Raw genomic sequence first — 15644 nt, forward strand, 5'->3', positions numbered from 1 at the left:
CTCACACGGGAGCCCTGGGCTCTGACACTTGACACTTGCATGCGACCTTAGCCAAGCCCCTTAACACCCTGAGCTTCGGTTTTCCTCATCTGTGAACTGGGGGCATTAGTGCAGGTAAACTGAGGCTCACAATAGCGCCCCACAGGTATGGAGAGGCTAAGGGGATATAAAAGTTTATGCCCCTAAACCCCAGGAGTGCCCAGGATGGTGGGCAGGAGGCTCCAGGGGGCACTGCCACATCTATGCCCACATTTGTGCCGCCCCCTTGCCCGCCCCGTCTCTCCCCATCGTCAGGTGACTCACTGGCGTTATCTCCAGAGCCCAGGCGAGGCCTGCTCTGCATGTCTAATCCGGGCCTGGTTGTGCTGCTAAGGAGAGGCAAGGGCAGCCTCCTTGCCTTCCCCGGGGCAGCTGCAGCCCTGGCGCAGCCAGAAGGCCCACATACGCGCACGCGCACGCACACGCACACGCACACGCACACATCCCTCCCGAGCACGCACACGCACGTCCTGCCCTGGCCACCTCTGGAACTCGCCTTTGCTGCCCTCTCGCCACCACACCAGCTGTCCTGGAAGAACCAGGCTAGCCTGGGCTCCTGTGCTTTTGTCCCTAGCATGTCCCTGGACATGCCTGCAGCCTGCTTAGGGCACAGCATGGCCCTTGGGTCTTCCAGTACTCCCTGGGCCTCCCCAGGACTGGCCGGGGACCAGGGAGGGCTGGGACCCCGAGTAATAACCCTCCAATGTGCATTCCTGAGCTCCCACCTCCATGTGGTAGGAGCACGTTTCACTCTGACAACAACCTATGTTATCCCCATTTCACAGAGGAGAAAACTGAGCCCAGAAAGCCTGAGTGACTTTCCCAGACCACACAGCCAGCAAGTGGCCAAGCTAGAGTCCACGTCAGGCTAAGAGCCTCTTAGCCACGCACTGCTGCTTCTGCAATGCAAGTGGAGGACATGGGGGGTGTGGGGTAGAGGGCCTGGTCTGACAGCCCTAGCTCCAAGTCCTGCTCCAACACCTCACTGTGTGACCCTGGGCAAGCCACCTCACTTCTCTGAGACTCAGTTCTCCCGTCTGCAAAATGGGGACAAAAACACCTGGCCCACAGAGTTCTCACCAAGGTCCATGATAGTCTGACACAGGCGGTGCTCAGTCCAGGGCCGCAGGATTGCCCCAAGCATGAGTGGACAGGGTGGGGGTAGGAAATGCCAATGGCCCGGTGGGTGATGGGCCATCTCAAGTACCATCTGGGGGCTCCCCGCCCATAGGATAGAGCTAGGTTACCGTCTCAGGTCCTCCACATTCTGGCTGTGTGGCCTTGGGAAAGTGACCTACCCTCTCTGGCCTCAGTTTCCTCATCTATAAAATGGGCATAATTATGCTCCTCTGAAGGACCCGGGGCCCAGCACACAGTAGGCACTCAGGACTTGCTCACCACAACTCAGAGGTGCACGCCCAGGCTGGCGAGTGCCTTCTCCCCGCCACCCCTCCCCGGCGCTTCTCTGAGCAACTCACAGATGGTTTATACTTCAGAGGACGAATCAATACAATATACGGCCAAAGACATCTTTAATCTTTCGCAGGGATTAGGCTACAAGGCACAGCGGCCTCTTTCTACCCGCTGCTCAATTCTGATTTCAATTTGGTCATCTGGAGCTCGGCTGGCTCTCTCCTTTTCTTTCCACCCACCTAAAGACGTTCCTCCAAATCAAATCTCATTTAGCGGGTGCGGCGAGGACACCTAGCTGCCTGGACCCCGCGCAGGCCCAGCCAGGCCCCCGGGGGCTGTCGCACCCTGGCATGGGTGGCCGCGTGGGGTCCGGGGACGCGGGAGGCCCAGCCGAGTGGGAAGCCAGGCCGTGGGCCATGTGGGGATGGCACGCAGGGGGCGGCGGGCACTGACGGACGCCCCTGCCAGCACAGGAGTGCCAGAGCTACGGGCCCCGACACAGTGGCGACTTCTCTTATTTTTCTAGACCTTGAGGTCCTTTAAAAAAATCTTGAGTACATTTTATTTTTTCTAACCACCCGACACCCAATCGGCAGTTTATAAAAACTTCAAACAATAGTCTTACCTTCAGCCAAAACACAATGCCCTGACCCTATGCCGTGCCTCTCCTGTCCCTCCAGGCTTTGTGTGTGTCCCTGTCATGCCCAGCACTTCCACAGGGGGTGGCCCGTGAGGGTCTCAGCAAGGGGGCAGAAGGTAGAGTAGGCAAGAACACAGAAACGGTTGCGACCTCTAGCCCCGAGCCGGCCTGCCTGGGTTCAAGTCCCTTCTCCACCTCTAACTTGCCGTGTGACCTGGTGCCTGAGCTGCTTCTGTAAACCGGGCCAAAGCAGCACCCGCCACGGAAGGCAGGGAGGACTGCCCGGGCACAGAGGGAGGGCCACATGCCTGCGGGGCTGGCTTCTAGGTCCCTGAGGGCACGGACTGCACACAATTGACCTCTAAGACCCAGGACCCTCGGTCCCTTCCCCCATCCTGTACCTTTGTCCCCAAATCCCGCAGAGCCCATACCTTAAACAGAAAAGGCAGTGGGCTTATTTGGGGAAGGGTTCAAGCCACTGGAGAGGACAAGAACCGGCAGAGCGGGATGGGGACACAGCCCAGAGGTGCCCGCATCTCGGGTCTGCGCAAAGGGAGAAAGGACACGTGGGCAGCCAGAGAGAGCCCCCATGGCTCTGGGGCTCCGGCAGTGTCAGCCAGTGTCCCAGGGTGCTGTTGCCAGCCCACCCGGAGGCGGCAGTGGGCTCCTGTTCACCCTGCTTCCCGCTCTGGCCCGGCTGCTGGGGTGAGAGCGGCCTGGAGCCTCAGCTGTCAGTCAGCGCCGCCCCACTTCCCGCCACCGCCGCGCCCTCCACTGGGCTGCAGGCACCCAAGCAGCTTCAGCTATACAATTAAAGGGGCTTATCCGAGATTTACAGCAGGATTATGCCTGCAGGGTGTTACCAACGCCAGCCTCTGGACACTCTGTGGTCCTTAGGAAAAGCAACTGGAGTCCTGGGGCCATGAGGGTATAAATACACAGATGCCATCACCCAAGGTGGAGGGCGCCAGGCGAGCTGTTTAGAGACAGGGCCTTGGGGGAGACCAGACAGGGCAGAAGGGCCCTCTCTGCAGGGAGGTGGGCCTGCAGGAGGGGGAGGGCCTCCCTGCTTCTCCCCAAGACACGGACCCCAGAAGCCACACAGCCCTCCACGAGCTGTCCCCTCTCACCTCCCCCCGACCCAGGTGGAGTCCCCAGCCCAGGGGCCTGCCTGCTGCCCCCCGATGGCCACAGCCACCGCCCACGCAGGCTGCCCACCTCTGCACCACCGTCAACACGGACCCCGCCAGCGACCCAGGCTTCGGGGCCCTGCGAGGCTGCTGGTGTCGCCTGCCAAGGTGTTAGCCCTTGTTACCACTCAGCTGCTTATCACTGGCAATGCCTGGAAGCTTTGTCACTGGAGTGTCTGAGGACGGCAATTTAAGGTAATGCATTGAGCTTAACGGGGGCAAGTGGCATCGAGGAACATGGGAGAGACCTGGAGGAGAGCGAGTCCCCTGCCAGAGGGACCCCACCCACGGGGACATCTCCTTCACTGAGCCCAAACCAGCACAGGCCACCCGCTAATGGGAGACATGCCCGCCGCCAGCCCCTCGCCCCCACACACAGCTCTGTTTTAGGGACTCCAAATTCCCTGCTCCTCCAGCACCCTTGCTCCGAGAGCCTGCCTGGCTGGCCACCCACCTCCCGTGTCCCTGACACCCCCTCAAACAAGGCCCCTCCGTCGGCACCCCTTCCCTTCCTCTGTGCTGAGGGGGTGCTGGCCCCCGGGCGCCCACGCCAGGGTGTCGACAGTCCCTTCATCTACACGGCCACATCTGCAAAGGCCTCCAGCCACCGCGTACGGGAGTCACCTGGCGCCCAGCGAGGCCATGGGCCAAACCCCACTGCTCAAAGAAGAGGCTGAGGCCTACGTGGGGACGGCCAGCCCGCTTGGTCACTGTGCTGAGACAGCCCCCACCCTGTGCCCAGCATGGCCCTGCAGCCAGGCGCCTGACTCACCATCCTCGCGGGACTTCTGGATGAAGGCCTCCACGCCACTCTCGCCGTAGCTGCCCTCCGAGGCCAGCGTGGACACGTAGTTCCACTTGAGGGCACGGACGATGTCCACCATGGCCTGGGCCTGGTACGTGTCCGAGGGCACCACCCGGGAGAAGAAGTCGTAGCGGCTGTTGTCACTCAGGTCGGGGGCTGTGGAAGCGTAGCTGATCTGGGGTATCTGGGGGGCGAGAGGGGCTGCTGAGGCGGGCGGCTGGCACCCACCCTGCCCAGCCAGCACCACACCCCCACACCCAACCTCCCTCCAGTCCACACAGCTTGGGACCACGCCCGCCCACCCCTCCCCCTGGGCACTGCCTCCTCTCACCCTGCAGCAGACCCCATGGCATCGACAGGACAGGTCCTAGCCGCATTCGGCAGAGGAGGAAACTGAGGCCCAGAAAGGGTGGGCAAGTGGTTGATCAGCCCTGCCTCTGGCTCCAGCCAGCGTCCCGATGCCACCCGCCTCCCACTCAGCTCTCCCCGATCCTGTCCATCCCCAGCGGGGGTGAGGCTGGCATCAGGTCGAGAAAGGACCGGCATGGCAGCATCAACCCTCCTCCTCCCGGAAGTCTCCCAGCTGGTCCTGTACCCGGTGGTCTCCAAGGACACCCCAATCCCCCACAAACATGTAAACACATGTACACATACATATACACATACACACATATACACATGAATACACACACACACACCCCAGGAGCCTCTGGGTGCCTCAGTTTACATAAACAGCTACAAGATCCCAGCCCAGGGAAAATCCCCAGGCGGATGAGATGGTTCGGCCTGGAGTTAGGGGTGGGACTCGGGTGTCAAGAGGAGCCCTGAGGGGTCATTTGGTCCTTCCTCCACCCCCAGACAGCCCTTCCTGTCACCACCCAGCAGACACTGTCCCCACAGCTCCCTACCGGCTCAGGCTCCCTCCTCCTGCTCAACTCAAAGGAGACAGAGCCTGGGCTCCAGCTCCCCCACCCCCGACCCTACCCCCGAGGATGGACGCCCAGGAGCAAGGGTCAGGGGTCCAGCAAGTTCCTTCTCCCTGTGGCCTGGGACACTGGCTCCAGAGAGGGACAGGCCTGCTGGATCCCACAGCCTCTCAGCAGCAGAGCTGACCCGGGCCTCCTGTCCCACCTAGCTCGCCACCTTCCTGGGCCCTCCCCAGGCAGAGGTAAGGCTCGGGGCCTTTAAGGTGGCCCTGCCTCCTGTAGTTACACCCACCCATCGCCAGGGAACAGGGTGGACCCTCCTCCCCGGCCCCTCCCCATCTCCAGGGCGCCACCGGCTTCCCAGGGCTGGTCAGTGGCCTGTGCACTCTACCCCACCCCTTGCCCACACGGACTCTCACCCTTCCTGTGTACCCTCTGCCCTGCCCAGGTGACCGGGGTGCAGGGGGTGGGGGGAGGTGTATATTGATCCAGCTAATCTAAGAGTTTTTCCCTCTAAGGAATCATTCAGATTCAGTCCCGGCCAGAACGTCAGGCCCTGTGGCAACTGACGGCAGGGAACGTCCCCGGGACAGGAAGGTTGGGGGTGCCCCTGGCAAGTGGTTGCCCAGGGCCAATGCCTGGGGTGTCCCTATCCTGCCAGACCAGACAGGTCCCCTTCCTCAGGATGGGGCAGAGGTTTTGCCCCACCCCAATATCCAGACATCAACTCTGTTCATTTCAACAGACTTCTCTGAGCATCTCTCACGTCCTAAGCGCCAACGACATTGGTGAATGAGACACGCAGAGCTCCCTCCCTGTGGGAGGAGAGGAGCACAGCAAGCCAGCAAGTGACCAGGACCTTGTCCCACGGCAATGAGGCCCCCGACAGTGGCCTAAGGGGACGGGACGGCTAAGTGGGCAGGTGCAAGCCAGGGAGCCGCAGGTCCCCAGGGGAACGAGCTTGGTGGGGGTGGCAGAGCGAGAGGCCGGAGTGGCTGGAGCCGAGTGGGGGAGGGGAGAGTCCACACCCAGGAGGTCTAACAGCCACTGAATAAAGGGACAAATGACCAACGGGAAGACTGACCAGGGGCCGTGGGGCCACCCTCCACTAAGGATGCCCATTGGCCAAAGGGCACGGCCAGCTCAGCCCCGGTGATGCCCTCCCCAGCCAGCCCAGCGGGCCCCTCACTTCCTCCCCTCACAGACCCAAATCCCTGGGCCTTCAGAGGTGAGGATGGGAGTGGGGCGAGCAGTTGATTGGTCTTTTCCGTTTTCTGAGCAACTGAAGGTCGACTCCCAAGCCTGTTCGTCGCAGTCTGTGGCCTCTATAAAACGGCACGCACTACGTTACTGACTGTGGCCCTGCTCGGAACAGAAGAATTTTGGAAACAAGCTACGTGTCCATGGCGGGGCATGGTTAAAGACCGACAGCCGTACACAGAGCACTGTGCAGCCGTGAAAAAGAACAGGGCAGATTTCCGAGCACGGCTCTGGACGGTCTCCGAGACACTGCGGGGTAAGAACAGCGACAAGGAAGCAGGTGCAGAGGGAAGGGGCCTGTCGCGGGGGGCGAGGCGCAAACTGTGGGCTTGTCTCCGGGGAGGGAACCAGGCAGCTGGGGCGGGCGGAGCAGCAGCGCTGCCCCTCGTAGGTTTCGGGGCAGAGCCACGCGCATGCGCCGCCTGTTTGGGAAGCAAACCACGCTCGAATACATGAGAGTACGTGTCCCTCTCCTGCTCTGCCAGTAGTGTCCAAAACAGGCCAGTCCTCGCTGCCTTAGAGAGCACGGAGCCTGCAAACAGCACCCTCCGAAATGTGAACTGATGGGATAGTTCATGATTCGTTGTAAAATTATTGTTACTTTTGAAGTCCGAGAACGGTATTAGTTGTGGCGGGTTGGTTTGCTTTTAAGGGACCTTATTTGTTAGAGCAGGGTCTCTCAGCCCAGCATGATTAACACTTTGGGGAGCGGTAAACTCCGTGATTGGGGGGCCGTCCTGTGCGTCGGAAGATGTTTACAGCATCCCTGGCCTTTACCACTAAATGCCAGTTGCACCCTCCCTGCCCCTAGTCGTGACAACCAAAAACATCTCCAGACATTGCCAAATGTCCCCTGGGTGGGAGGCAAAACTGTCCCCAGTTGAGACGTGTACAGAAATATCGAGGCACAAGGTCACAGCATAGCGTCTGGGACCTGCTTCAAAGGATCGAGGTGGGGATGTGAGACGTGAGGAAGAAGAGGAAACACAATTGGCCAACAGGTGACAATCACTGAGTGAAGGGGGCTCATTGCCCTATTTGTTATATTTTTGTACATGTCTGAAATGCCCATTTTTTTAGAAAAGATTTTTAAAATAAAACAAAACAAAATAAACGCCGGCCCCTGGGTCATCCCTCTGGACAGAAGTGGCCTGGACTTGGAGCTGGAGCAGGTGGAGGAGGCTGCCAGGACAGGACACACAGTGGCACAGCCTTCACACCGGTCCCCACAGACAGTGATTTGGTGTCCACCTCTCTGCCTGGCCTCAGCCAGGAGAGACGTCACACACCTGCCTCCACTCTCCTCCCACCCTCTTCTGACGTTCCCTCCCAACCAGGGTCCGGGGTCACAGGACGGGGGCAGGAGGCCCCCTCGGGTTTCTGGACTTGACATGGGCCTCACGGCTGGCAGCAGATGGGGCGGGGCCCCCCAAAATAAGGTAGCTCCTTCTCACCCCTCATCCCTCCTCCCAGGTCACCTCCCACCTCCCCGTCCATCCGGGCACTCGGTGTGGGTGGTGGGCAGCAGACGGACACACAGATGTCCAACCATCCCCAGCGGGCAACCATCAGGCCCAGGCCCATGCCTGGTGGGGCGCAGGCACAGTGCCCCGAAGGACGGGCGAGCACGGGTTCCTGCAGGGTACGCGTGTCTGCCTGCGGGAGGGCCCCGGGCCCTGCTTCCAGAAGCCCCTGCTCTGCCCCCAACAATCCCTGAGATGCTGAGGTGGGGGTGGAGCACGCAGGCCCCTGACAGGGGCCAGGGGATGAGCCAGCCTCCTCCTAGGGTCCCACCTCCCGGCTCCCACCCGGCCTCCCTCCTCAGCCCCAGGCCCTCCCGCGCTTCCCGGGGAGATTTCAAGAAGAGACTTGGTAGCTAAACCACTTTAGTTCAAATCCCAGCTCTGCCACCCACCAGCTGGGAGAACTGGGGAAAGTTACTTCACCTCCCCAGGCCTCAGTTTCTCCAGCTACAAAATGGGAATAATTACAATAACTGTCATAAGTTGCGGGGGTCGCATGAGGGAATTCATGCAAGGTCCTCAGAGCAACGCCTGGCAGGGCGCTGTCCACCCGGAAAGGCGAGCCCTCCCGCTAACCCTCTCTGACAGCTCTCTCCTCTTCCTCTCTGACTTGTTTTGTTACCTCCTAGAATTCTCCCTCTCTGCCTCCCCACTCCCCTCCCGAGCTCTCTCCATAGTCACATCGTTGTCATTGTCATGGGGACGACCTGGGAATGCTAACAGGCTCTCCAAGGCTCTCCTGCCCCGTCCCAGAAAGGAGGGGCTAGGGTGGGGTGGGGGCCAGGGACCCCCCTGGGGACACCGCAGGCAGGGCAGGAGGCCATGTCTGCATCTAAGCGGGTGACCGTGACAACCTGGCCCAAGGGGGCTCTGACATCTCTCCGGCTCTCACTGTCCCGCAGCGCAGCTGGAGCAGGAGGGGGTGCTCCATTTACATTCTCCGCAGAGAACGCGCCTCCTCTCCCGGCAGCAGCAGCCGCAGCGCAAGAGGGGAGGGAGGCAGCCATGCCGCCCCGTGCCAGCTGCTCCATCTCTCCGCCTCCTCCCTTCCCTCACCCGACACCCTGAGCACCTCCTGGGTGCCGAGCACTGTTCTAGGTGCTGGGGACAGCATGCCTTGTGTCACGTCCTTGGGGGGCAAGAGCCAGCAAGAACCCAGATTCCAGCAGAACCTGCCCATCCACAGGCGCTCTAGGCCCCTCTACCTGTCTCTGTCCTCTCTGCCTGTCTTCTGCCCCCAGAGCCCATGACCTCATCTCCTCACACCAAAACCCCCCGTTCATCAGGGCCCAGCTCAAATGTTGCCTCCTCCAGGCAGACCTCCCTGAGCCCGCGTCCTCCAGAGAGTCTGCTCAGCCTCCCGCAGCACCGAGCCCAGCTGCTCCAGGGGCACCGGGCACACCCTCCTGGTGCCACACCTCTCTGTCTGCTTGTCCATTCAACACCCCTCCCAAGCTCCCCTCGCCCTGCTGTGCTGGGCAGATGTGGAGGTGAACTGGACTCATCCTGCCCCCAAACACCAGTCAAGAGCCACCGCCTCCCGGAGGCACCAGCAGAAAAGGCAGAAAATGCGTGAAAAGTGCTCGGTTGGCTGGGTGCCCTGAGGAGGAATAGGCCTTGTGCCTGCCCAGTGACACACAGTGTGCCTGCAGCTGGCACCCAGGAGGCCTCAGCCTACGCAAGGAGTGAGAGACTGAGGGGAGCGCGTGAACAAGCCTCCTCCCGCCCCCTCTCTCTGGCTTCCGAGTGACAAGAAGGTCCATGCCACGTGGGGAAAGACAAAAGCTGCTTCCAGGCTGGAGCGACAATGAAGATGGATTCCAAGCACATCTGTGTGTGAGTGTGCGCTCACGCGGCGCCCCGAGCACATGGGCGCACGGCACGTTCATTCTGTGTTTCCTCCTGCACACAGGCGCCAAGCACCAACGGCCTGCCAGGTGCAGTCCCTCGTGTGGGGACAGACCATGGACACCTGCCCTGGAGGGGCTCCGGTGTAGACAGAGGCAGGCCATGGAAAGGAGAGTCGTAAAGCTACCGAGTCTGTTAGATGCAGACCAGGAGAAAGAGGGGGAGAAGCAGGGGTGTGTTACAGGGGGGCTGGGGAGACCTCTCTCCCAGGAGACATTTGTGGCAAGACCCAGGAGGGAAGGGCAATTGAGGGAGGGGGTTTCAGGCAGAGGAAGCAGCCAGTGCAGAGGCCATATGGGCACGCGTGTGTGTACGTGCGTTCACGTGTGTGTCTGCAAACACACCTGTGCTTAGACCCTGGCTACACCCTTGGGCCGCCCCAGGCCTGGCCAACAGCCCCGCACGCCCGGCGCAGGCACAGCAGCACTGGGTGACACACAGGCGGTGTCCCAGATTGTCCACAGCTGAGGCTCTGGGTCACCGGCTCGCAGGCCAGAGAATCCGCAGACCCCTGGGCGCAGTGGTCCTCCTGCGCCACCCAGAGGAGGGATGGGGTGGGGGTGGGGCACTTGCCCGGCTCTCAGAGCTGCCCCAGGACACGGTCCTCAGGGTCTCTGAAGGTGGTCGAGACTGTTCAGGGCTGTCAGCTGTGAAATCCCCACCCTGACCCCCACGAGCCCTGGCACGCCCCAAGCCAAGCGACCAGACATCCAGGCCATCTCCCGGGATACCCCAGGGGCTACCTGGCACTCACCACAATTCTGTCCCTATGAGCTTTACTCTCCTGGCTTCCAGCCCGCATCTGACAGGCTCGGTAGCTTACAACCCACCCCGCACCTGCTCTGTCTAGACTGCAGCCCCTCCAGGGCAGGGGTCGGTCCACGTCCCTTTCCTCCTCCGCCCTGACACTTGGTACAGCACGTATGTTTCCAGCACACTGTGGACCGGCCTGCCAGGGCTGGGACCCAGCTTTGCTCTACAACTGTGCAGCCCTTAGGCAATCAAGTGAACTCTCTGGACCTCAGCTCCCCCCCCATAAAGTAATCACAAAACAACAGAGAGGACTGCATCGGTAAACACACAAACAGTGCTTAAAACAGCGCCTGACACACGGGGTCCTTGGGCCAATGCTAGATATTCTTATTAAAGAAAAAGGCAGGGCTGGGACCATTGTGCCCATTTTGCAGATAAGGAAACTGAGGCTCAGAGAGAGGATAGTGCCCTCTGAGTATCCACAGCCAAGGAGCTATCAGGAACCAGGTGCTAATGGAGCTGCCCTGCCCCCCCGTCCCCACCTCCCGGCACATGCTCTGGACCTGGCCTTGGGCTCTGCCCACCCTCCCTGCTGACTCTGCTTTCTGCCCACCCATGGGCCGGGCCAGGCCAGGCAGCCACAGACTGAGGCAGGGCTCCTGCAGCCACCTCTAGCCACCAGCCCAGCCAGGCCAGGACCGGGCGGACCTGGAGATCCCCTCCCACCTGGCACAGGCCCTGACGGAAGAGCAGGGGACGCAAGCCCAGGCTCGGGTGCCCACTCCTCGCCCCTCTGACCCCAGCTGCTGCAGGCCCTGGGCCGCCCGGCTCTCAGCGTCAGCTGTTTTCTTCACAGATAAAAGGCAGCGATGCTTTTAGGTGCATGAAAGCCGTGGTGGCCAGGAGCGCGTGGTTCAGAGACAGCCTCGAGACGGGAAGAGAGCCGGCTGCCAAAGGCCCTGCCTGCACTGTCCCCCACCTGACACGCCTCGCCCACCCGAGCGCTGCACCCTCCCCCAAAGGGCCTCCGCTGCGGCCAGGAGCACCTGCGCACCTGCTCTGCCCAGGTGCCGAGGACACAGGTTAATGCCCTCCAGGGAACTGGCCTGGCGGGAGCCAGACTCGTGGCGGTGAGAAGGAAGAGTCACCCTGGGCAAGGGGCAGAGGGAGGACAGTCACGGGGTGGGGTGAGTAAGGGGAAGGAGCTGGGGGCCAGGCGGGGCTGCCGACAGAGGTCCAGCCACAGGGGGCCCCCAGGCCCCGCCAGGGAGGGCAGGAGTTTCCAGGGAGCCCAGGGCCCTGTGGAGGGCTCCTGAGCAGGGGCACAGAGGCCAGAATGGTCCTCAGCCTGCAGGGGAGAGTTTGGAGGGCGAGCTCGGGCAGCCAGTAGGAGGCACGGCACAGGCCAGACAGTGGCTTGTGGTGCCTGGACCAGGGCAGTCGGGGAAAGGGGGGCGGATCAGGGGGCACTTAGGGGAGACTCCCAGCATCGGGCACCAGTTCTATGTGGGAGAGACCAAGACAATCTGGTCTGGCCTTGGCCACAAGGACAATGGAGATGGGGCCTGAGATGGGGGCCCAGGACAAGGGCAAGGCTCCCAGGCTGAGTTTGAGGTGGCCGGGGCAGCCAGCAAGGTGACCTGGAGGCAGGGGGAGCCGCAGGTCTGGGGAGGGTGGAGCAAAGGATAGTGGAGGTTGGAGGCCATCATGCTCAGAAGCTGGGGCAGCCGAGGCCGTGGCACGGTGACACTGCCCAGGGAGACTGAACAGGGCAGAAAGGAGGTCAAGGACCAGGCCCTGGAGAGCACTCAGGGCTCAGATTTAGGGCACAGGCAGCAGGGGGACAGGAGGAAAATGGGGGGTGGAAGGGCCAGAAAGGGGTCCTGGCAGTGAAGTGCCCGGAGGCTGGAGAGGGCAGGGCTGGGGCAGTGAGGGCACAGGACGGGCACCCGCGGGGGCTGTGGGGAGAGTCGGGCTGCTGGGGACGCTGAGGAGAGAATGGAAGGAGGGTGGCATAGACGGGCTTTGCCAGAGTTGGGCTTAAAGGGAACAGACGGATGGTGCAGAGGGAGACGCAGGGCCGGGGGCGAGGCGGCCGGGAAGGGCAGCCACAGAGAGTAGGGACACGGTGGGGGGAGGCAGGGAGACCCCAGAAGGCAGCAGGGTGGGCCCAGAACACAGTGAGGGCACCAGTGGCCCCCGGCCCTCAGCCGTGAGCAGGCCCATCACTGACACGGGCCCCGGGTCCAAGAGCAGAAGGCAAGAGTGACCCATACAGCTTGGGACAGCCCAGGGAGGCCCCACACAGCCACACCCTGCACGGCACCCACTTTCCATACCACAGCAGAGGCCCAGGGGACAGGGCGGGGTGCATGGGCAGGGCTTGGGCTAGCACAGCTGGGTGGTCTTCGGGAGGACCAGGACAGGCCCCGGTGGGGAGACCGTCTGCCCTCACCCCAGGGCTTCCTGTGGGGCCACACGCTGGGGCCCTTCCCCTTCCACAGCCGCCTCCCCCACACCCACCCGAGCCGTCTGGGAGCGCCAGCCGCTTCCCCACAGACCCTCTGGGAATTCAAGTCAGGCCAGCCTGGGACGGAAACCTCATTAATCAGATCGTATTACTCCGCTCTGAGACAGACCAGCCGCCGACTCCTGGCCCGGAGCAGCCAGTCACTCTGGGGTCTGGCCACATGCCCCTGTCTGGCCCCGGGCTGGCCAGCCCAAGCCCCGGTGCCTTCGATCAGCCTGCAGGGCCAGCCTGGGCCAGCCTTGACTCGGCCTTCCCGGGAGCTGAGCCGGCCAGAGTCACCGCCCCCAGTGGCCCTCAGCTTCCCCTGCCCTGCACCTTCGGGGGGCCTGGGGACTGGCCTCCCTTCAGCCTGGCCCTACCTGCCCCATCACACAGGACCCTTCCCCACACGGGCCTGCAGAGCTCCCCGCTGTGAGGAGAGAGCAATCTGACAGCGCCCCAGGCTTCAGACACCGTCATCAAAAACAAGGCCAACACGGTCCCTTTGCCTCGGCTGTTCCTGCCGCCACCAGCCGCACCCCTACACTCTCAGCACCCACCACGCGCCTCAGCAACCCCATTGATTCCTTCCTTAACTCTCTCACTCAGCAACGTGTGCTCAGCTCCCACTACGTGCTTTGCACAGTCTCGGGCACAGGGCTGAACGCAGCGGAGACGAGTCCCTGCCCTCGTGGGGCCGACGTTCTAGAGGGGGAGACAACGGATGGTGGATGGACACACGTCGCTAACGTTGGTGCTGGTCACAAGAGCCACCGGCCAGGCGTTGCCCGCGCTCGGCCTTCCTGACCCATGGTGAAATCTCAAGTCCCTGCCCCTGAGGCTGGCCGGGGCCACCGCCAAGCTCCGGCCGATGAGCCAGGAGCAGAAACACACCCCACTTCTGGGCCGCGGCATCTCGTCACGGGGGCGAGACCCTGCGGGTGCACGCGCCCCTGCTGCTGGGACCGGCAGGGCTCCTGCCCAGCCTGGGGCCCTGAGGGGCGGCGCAGAGCACTCCGCCAGCCTGCGCAGACATGTGTCACGGCCAGTACCAGCTGCGTGTTACTCTAAGCCCCAGAGACCTGAGGGCTGTCTGTTACCGCAGCGTCGCCCCACCTGTGCTGACACACACGGCAACAAACTCATGCTCTAGCTCGGGAGAGCCAGGACGGAGTCTCGTTTATCTCCCCCTCAAAGGCCTGGGTGTGCCAGGTTCACACCCATCACCGGCGACAGGCTGAGTTGGGTTGAATTAAATCACACACACACACACACACACACACACACACACACACGCACGCACACATGCACGCACGCACACACATGCACACACATGCAATCATCACCACGTAAGAGCCAACGTTCGCTGGGTGCTTACTGTGTGCCAGAAGCCCCAGTGGTTTCCACACCTCAGCTCCTTCGATCTTCTAATAACCCCACGCAGCAGGCCTCAGATTCTCCCCAGTTTTCTAAAACCGAGATGCAGAGTATCTTGCCCACGCTACTTGCAAGTAACTTGCCCAGGGTGACACAGCCGGTGAGTGGCTGAGCCAGGATCCGAACCCGAGGAACCAGCTGCAGAGCCCACGCCCCTCACTGTCGCGTAAAGCCTCAGTCTGTCTCCTCCTTACACGGCGGGCCTACATGTACACACGCGTGAACACCACACCACACACGCAGAATCCGAGGGTGGTGCCCACAGCCTCCAGTTCCAAGGCTGCCCGCATCCCCTGCGGGGCAGGACCCTGGGGCAGCAGCAGAGACGCCAGCCCTGCTCCCCTGTTTGCTCGGCCCGCACCTCCCCTCCGGGCTGTCGCACTGCCGGCCGACGTGGCCCATCTGTCTCCAACACAAAGGGTCGGGCAGGGGTGGGGGCCAGGGACCCTGGAGGATTGTATAAAATGGCTCTGCTTTGAGCAACAGCTAATTTCTAAACATAATTATTAATTTCATGCTTATCATATGCAAACCTGTCTCCCAGACAAGATGAAATTGATTTAATTAGAAATTCCATCATCAAGCCTTTTGGATCCGAGCTTTTAATTAGGATCACCAACCCCACCTGAGGCTGCCCGACAGTGGGCTATGGCCCCCGACTTCTCTCCCTGTGGCCACAGGCACAGCCAGGGTGTGTGGGCAACTCCACTGCCGCCAGCGTCCCGCTAGCCAGGATCCTCACCTGTCCCTGCCTACACAGCAAGGCCCTGAAGTCACAAGCAGCCTCTTTTTTCTCTTAGCACCATAATGAGGAAATAGCTCAGGAAAAGTCTGCATGGTCGTACAGCCAGAAGGACCGGAGCATTTAAGGTACGCGGGGCACAGGGGCGAAAACAGGCCTCCCTCTCCCTGCAAAACTCACATGCCAGCCTGCCTTTGGGAGCCCCTGCCAGGTGCTAATAAAATGCCCTTTACAGCTCAGCTCAGAGCAGTCTGTCAAAATTACCGATAACACTTGACATTTTCACCAAGCATTTTCACGCACGTTACCTCTGACCTCATCTCCAACCACTCTCACCCTGGCCTCGCTGCGTCAGCTCCAGTCACACCCGCCCCCTTGCTGGACCTTGAGCACACCAGGCACAGTCAGCCTCAGGGCCTTTGCACCTGCTGCTCTGCCACCTGGATGCTCTTCCCCCGGAAATGCATGTGGCTGGCTCCCTCTCGCCCTTCTCTTCATG

The 15644-nt window shown here is 61.7% G+C and overlaps 1 protein-coding gene across 4 annotated transcripts in view; it reads right to left on the bottom strand.

Moving 5' to 3' along the window:
• Window positions 1-15644, bottom strand: part of GRM4 (glutamate receptor, metabotropic 4) — a 119506-nt gene that overhangs the window by 57216 nt on the left and 46646 nt on the right. For 2 of the 4 annotated variants that reach the window (XM_012646584.1, XM_012646585.1), the window contains exon 3: window positions 4055-4271. The exons of 1 other annotated variant lie outside the window; for it this stretch is intronic. In XM_012646584.1, coding sequence (XP_012502038.1) covers window positions 4055-4271 — 217 coding nt within the window. Of the gene's footprint in view, window positions 1-4054; window positions 4289-12974; window positions 12990-15161; window positions 15241-15644 lie in introns of those variants that run through there. One more of the 4 variants, XM_012646586.1, reaches the window with a different exon arrangement.

The sequence above is a fragment of the Propithecus coquereli genome, unplaced genomic scaffold, assembly GCF_000956105.1.
Source record: "Propithecus coquereli isolate 6110/MARCELLA unplaced genomic scaffold, Pcoq_1.0 Scaffold248, whole genome shotgun sequence".
NCBI lineage: Eukaryota > Metazoa > Chordata > Mammalia > Primates > Indriidae > Propithecus > Propithecus coquereli.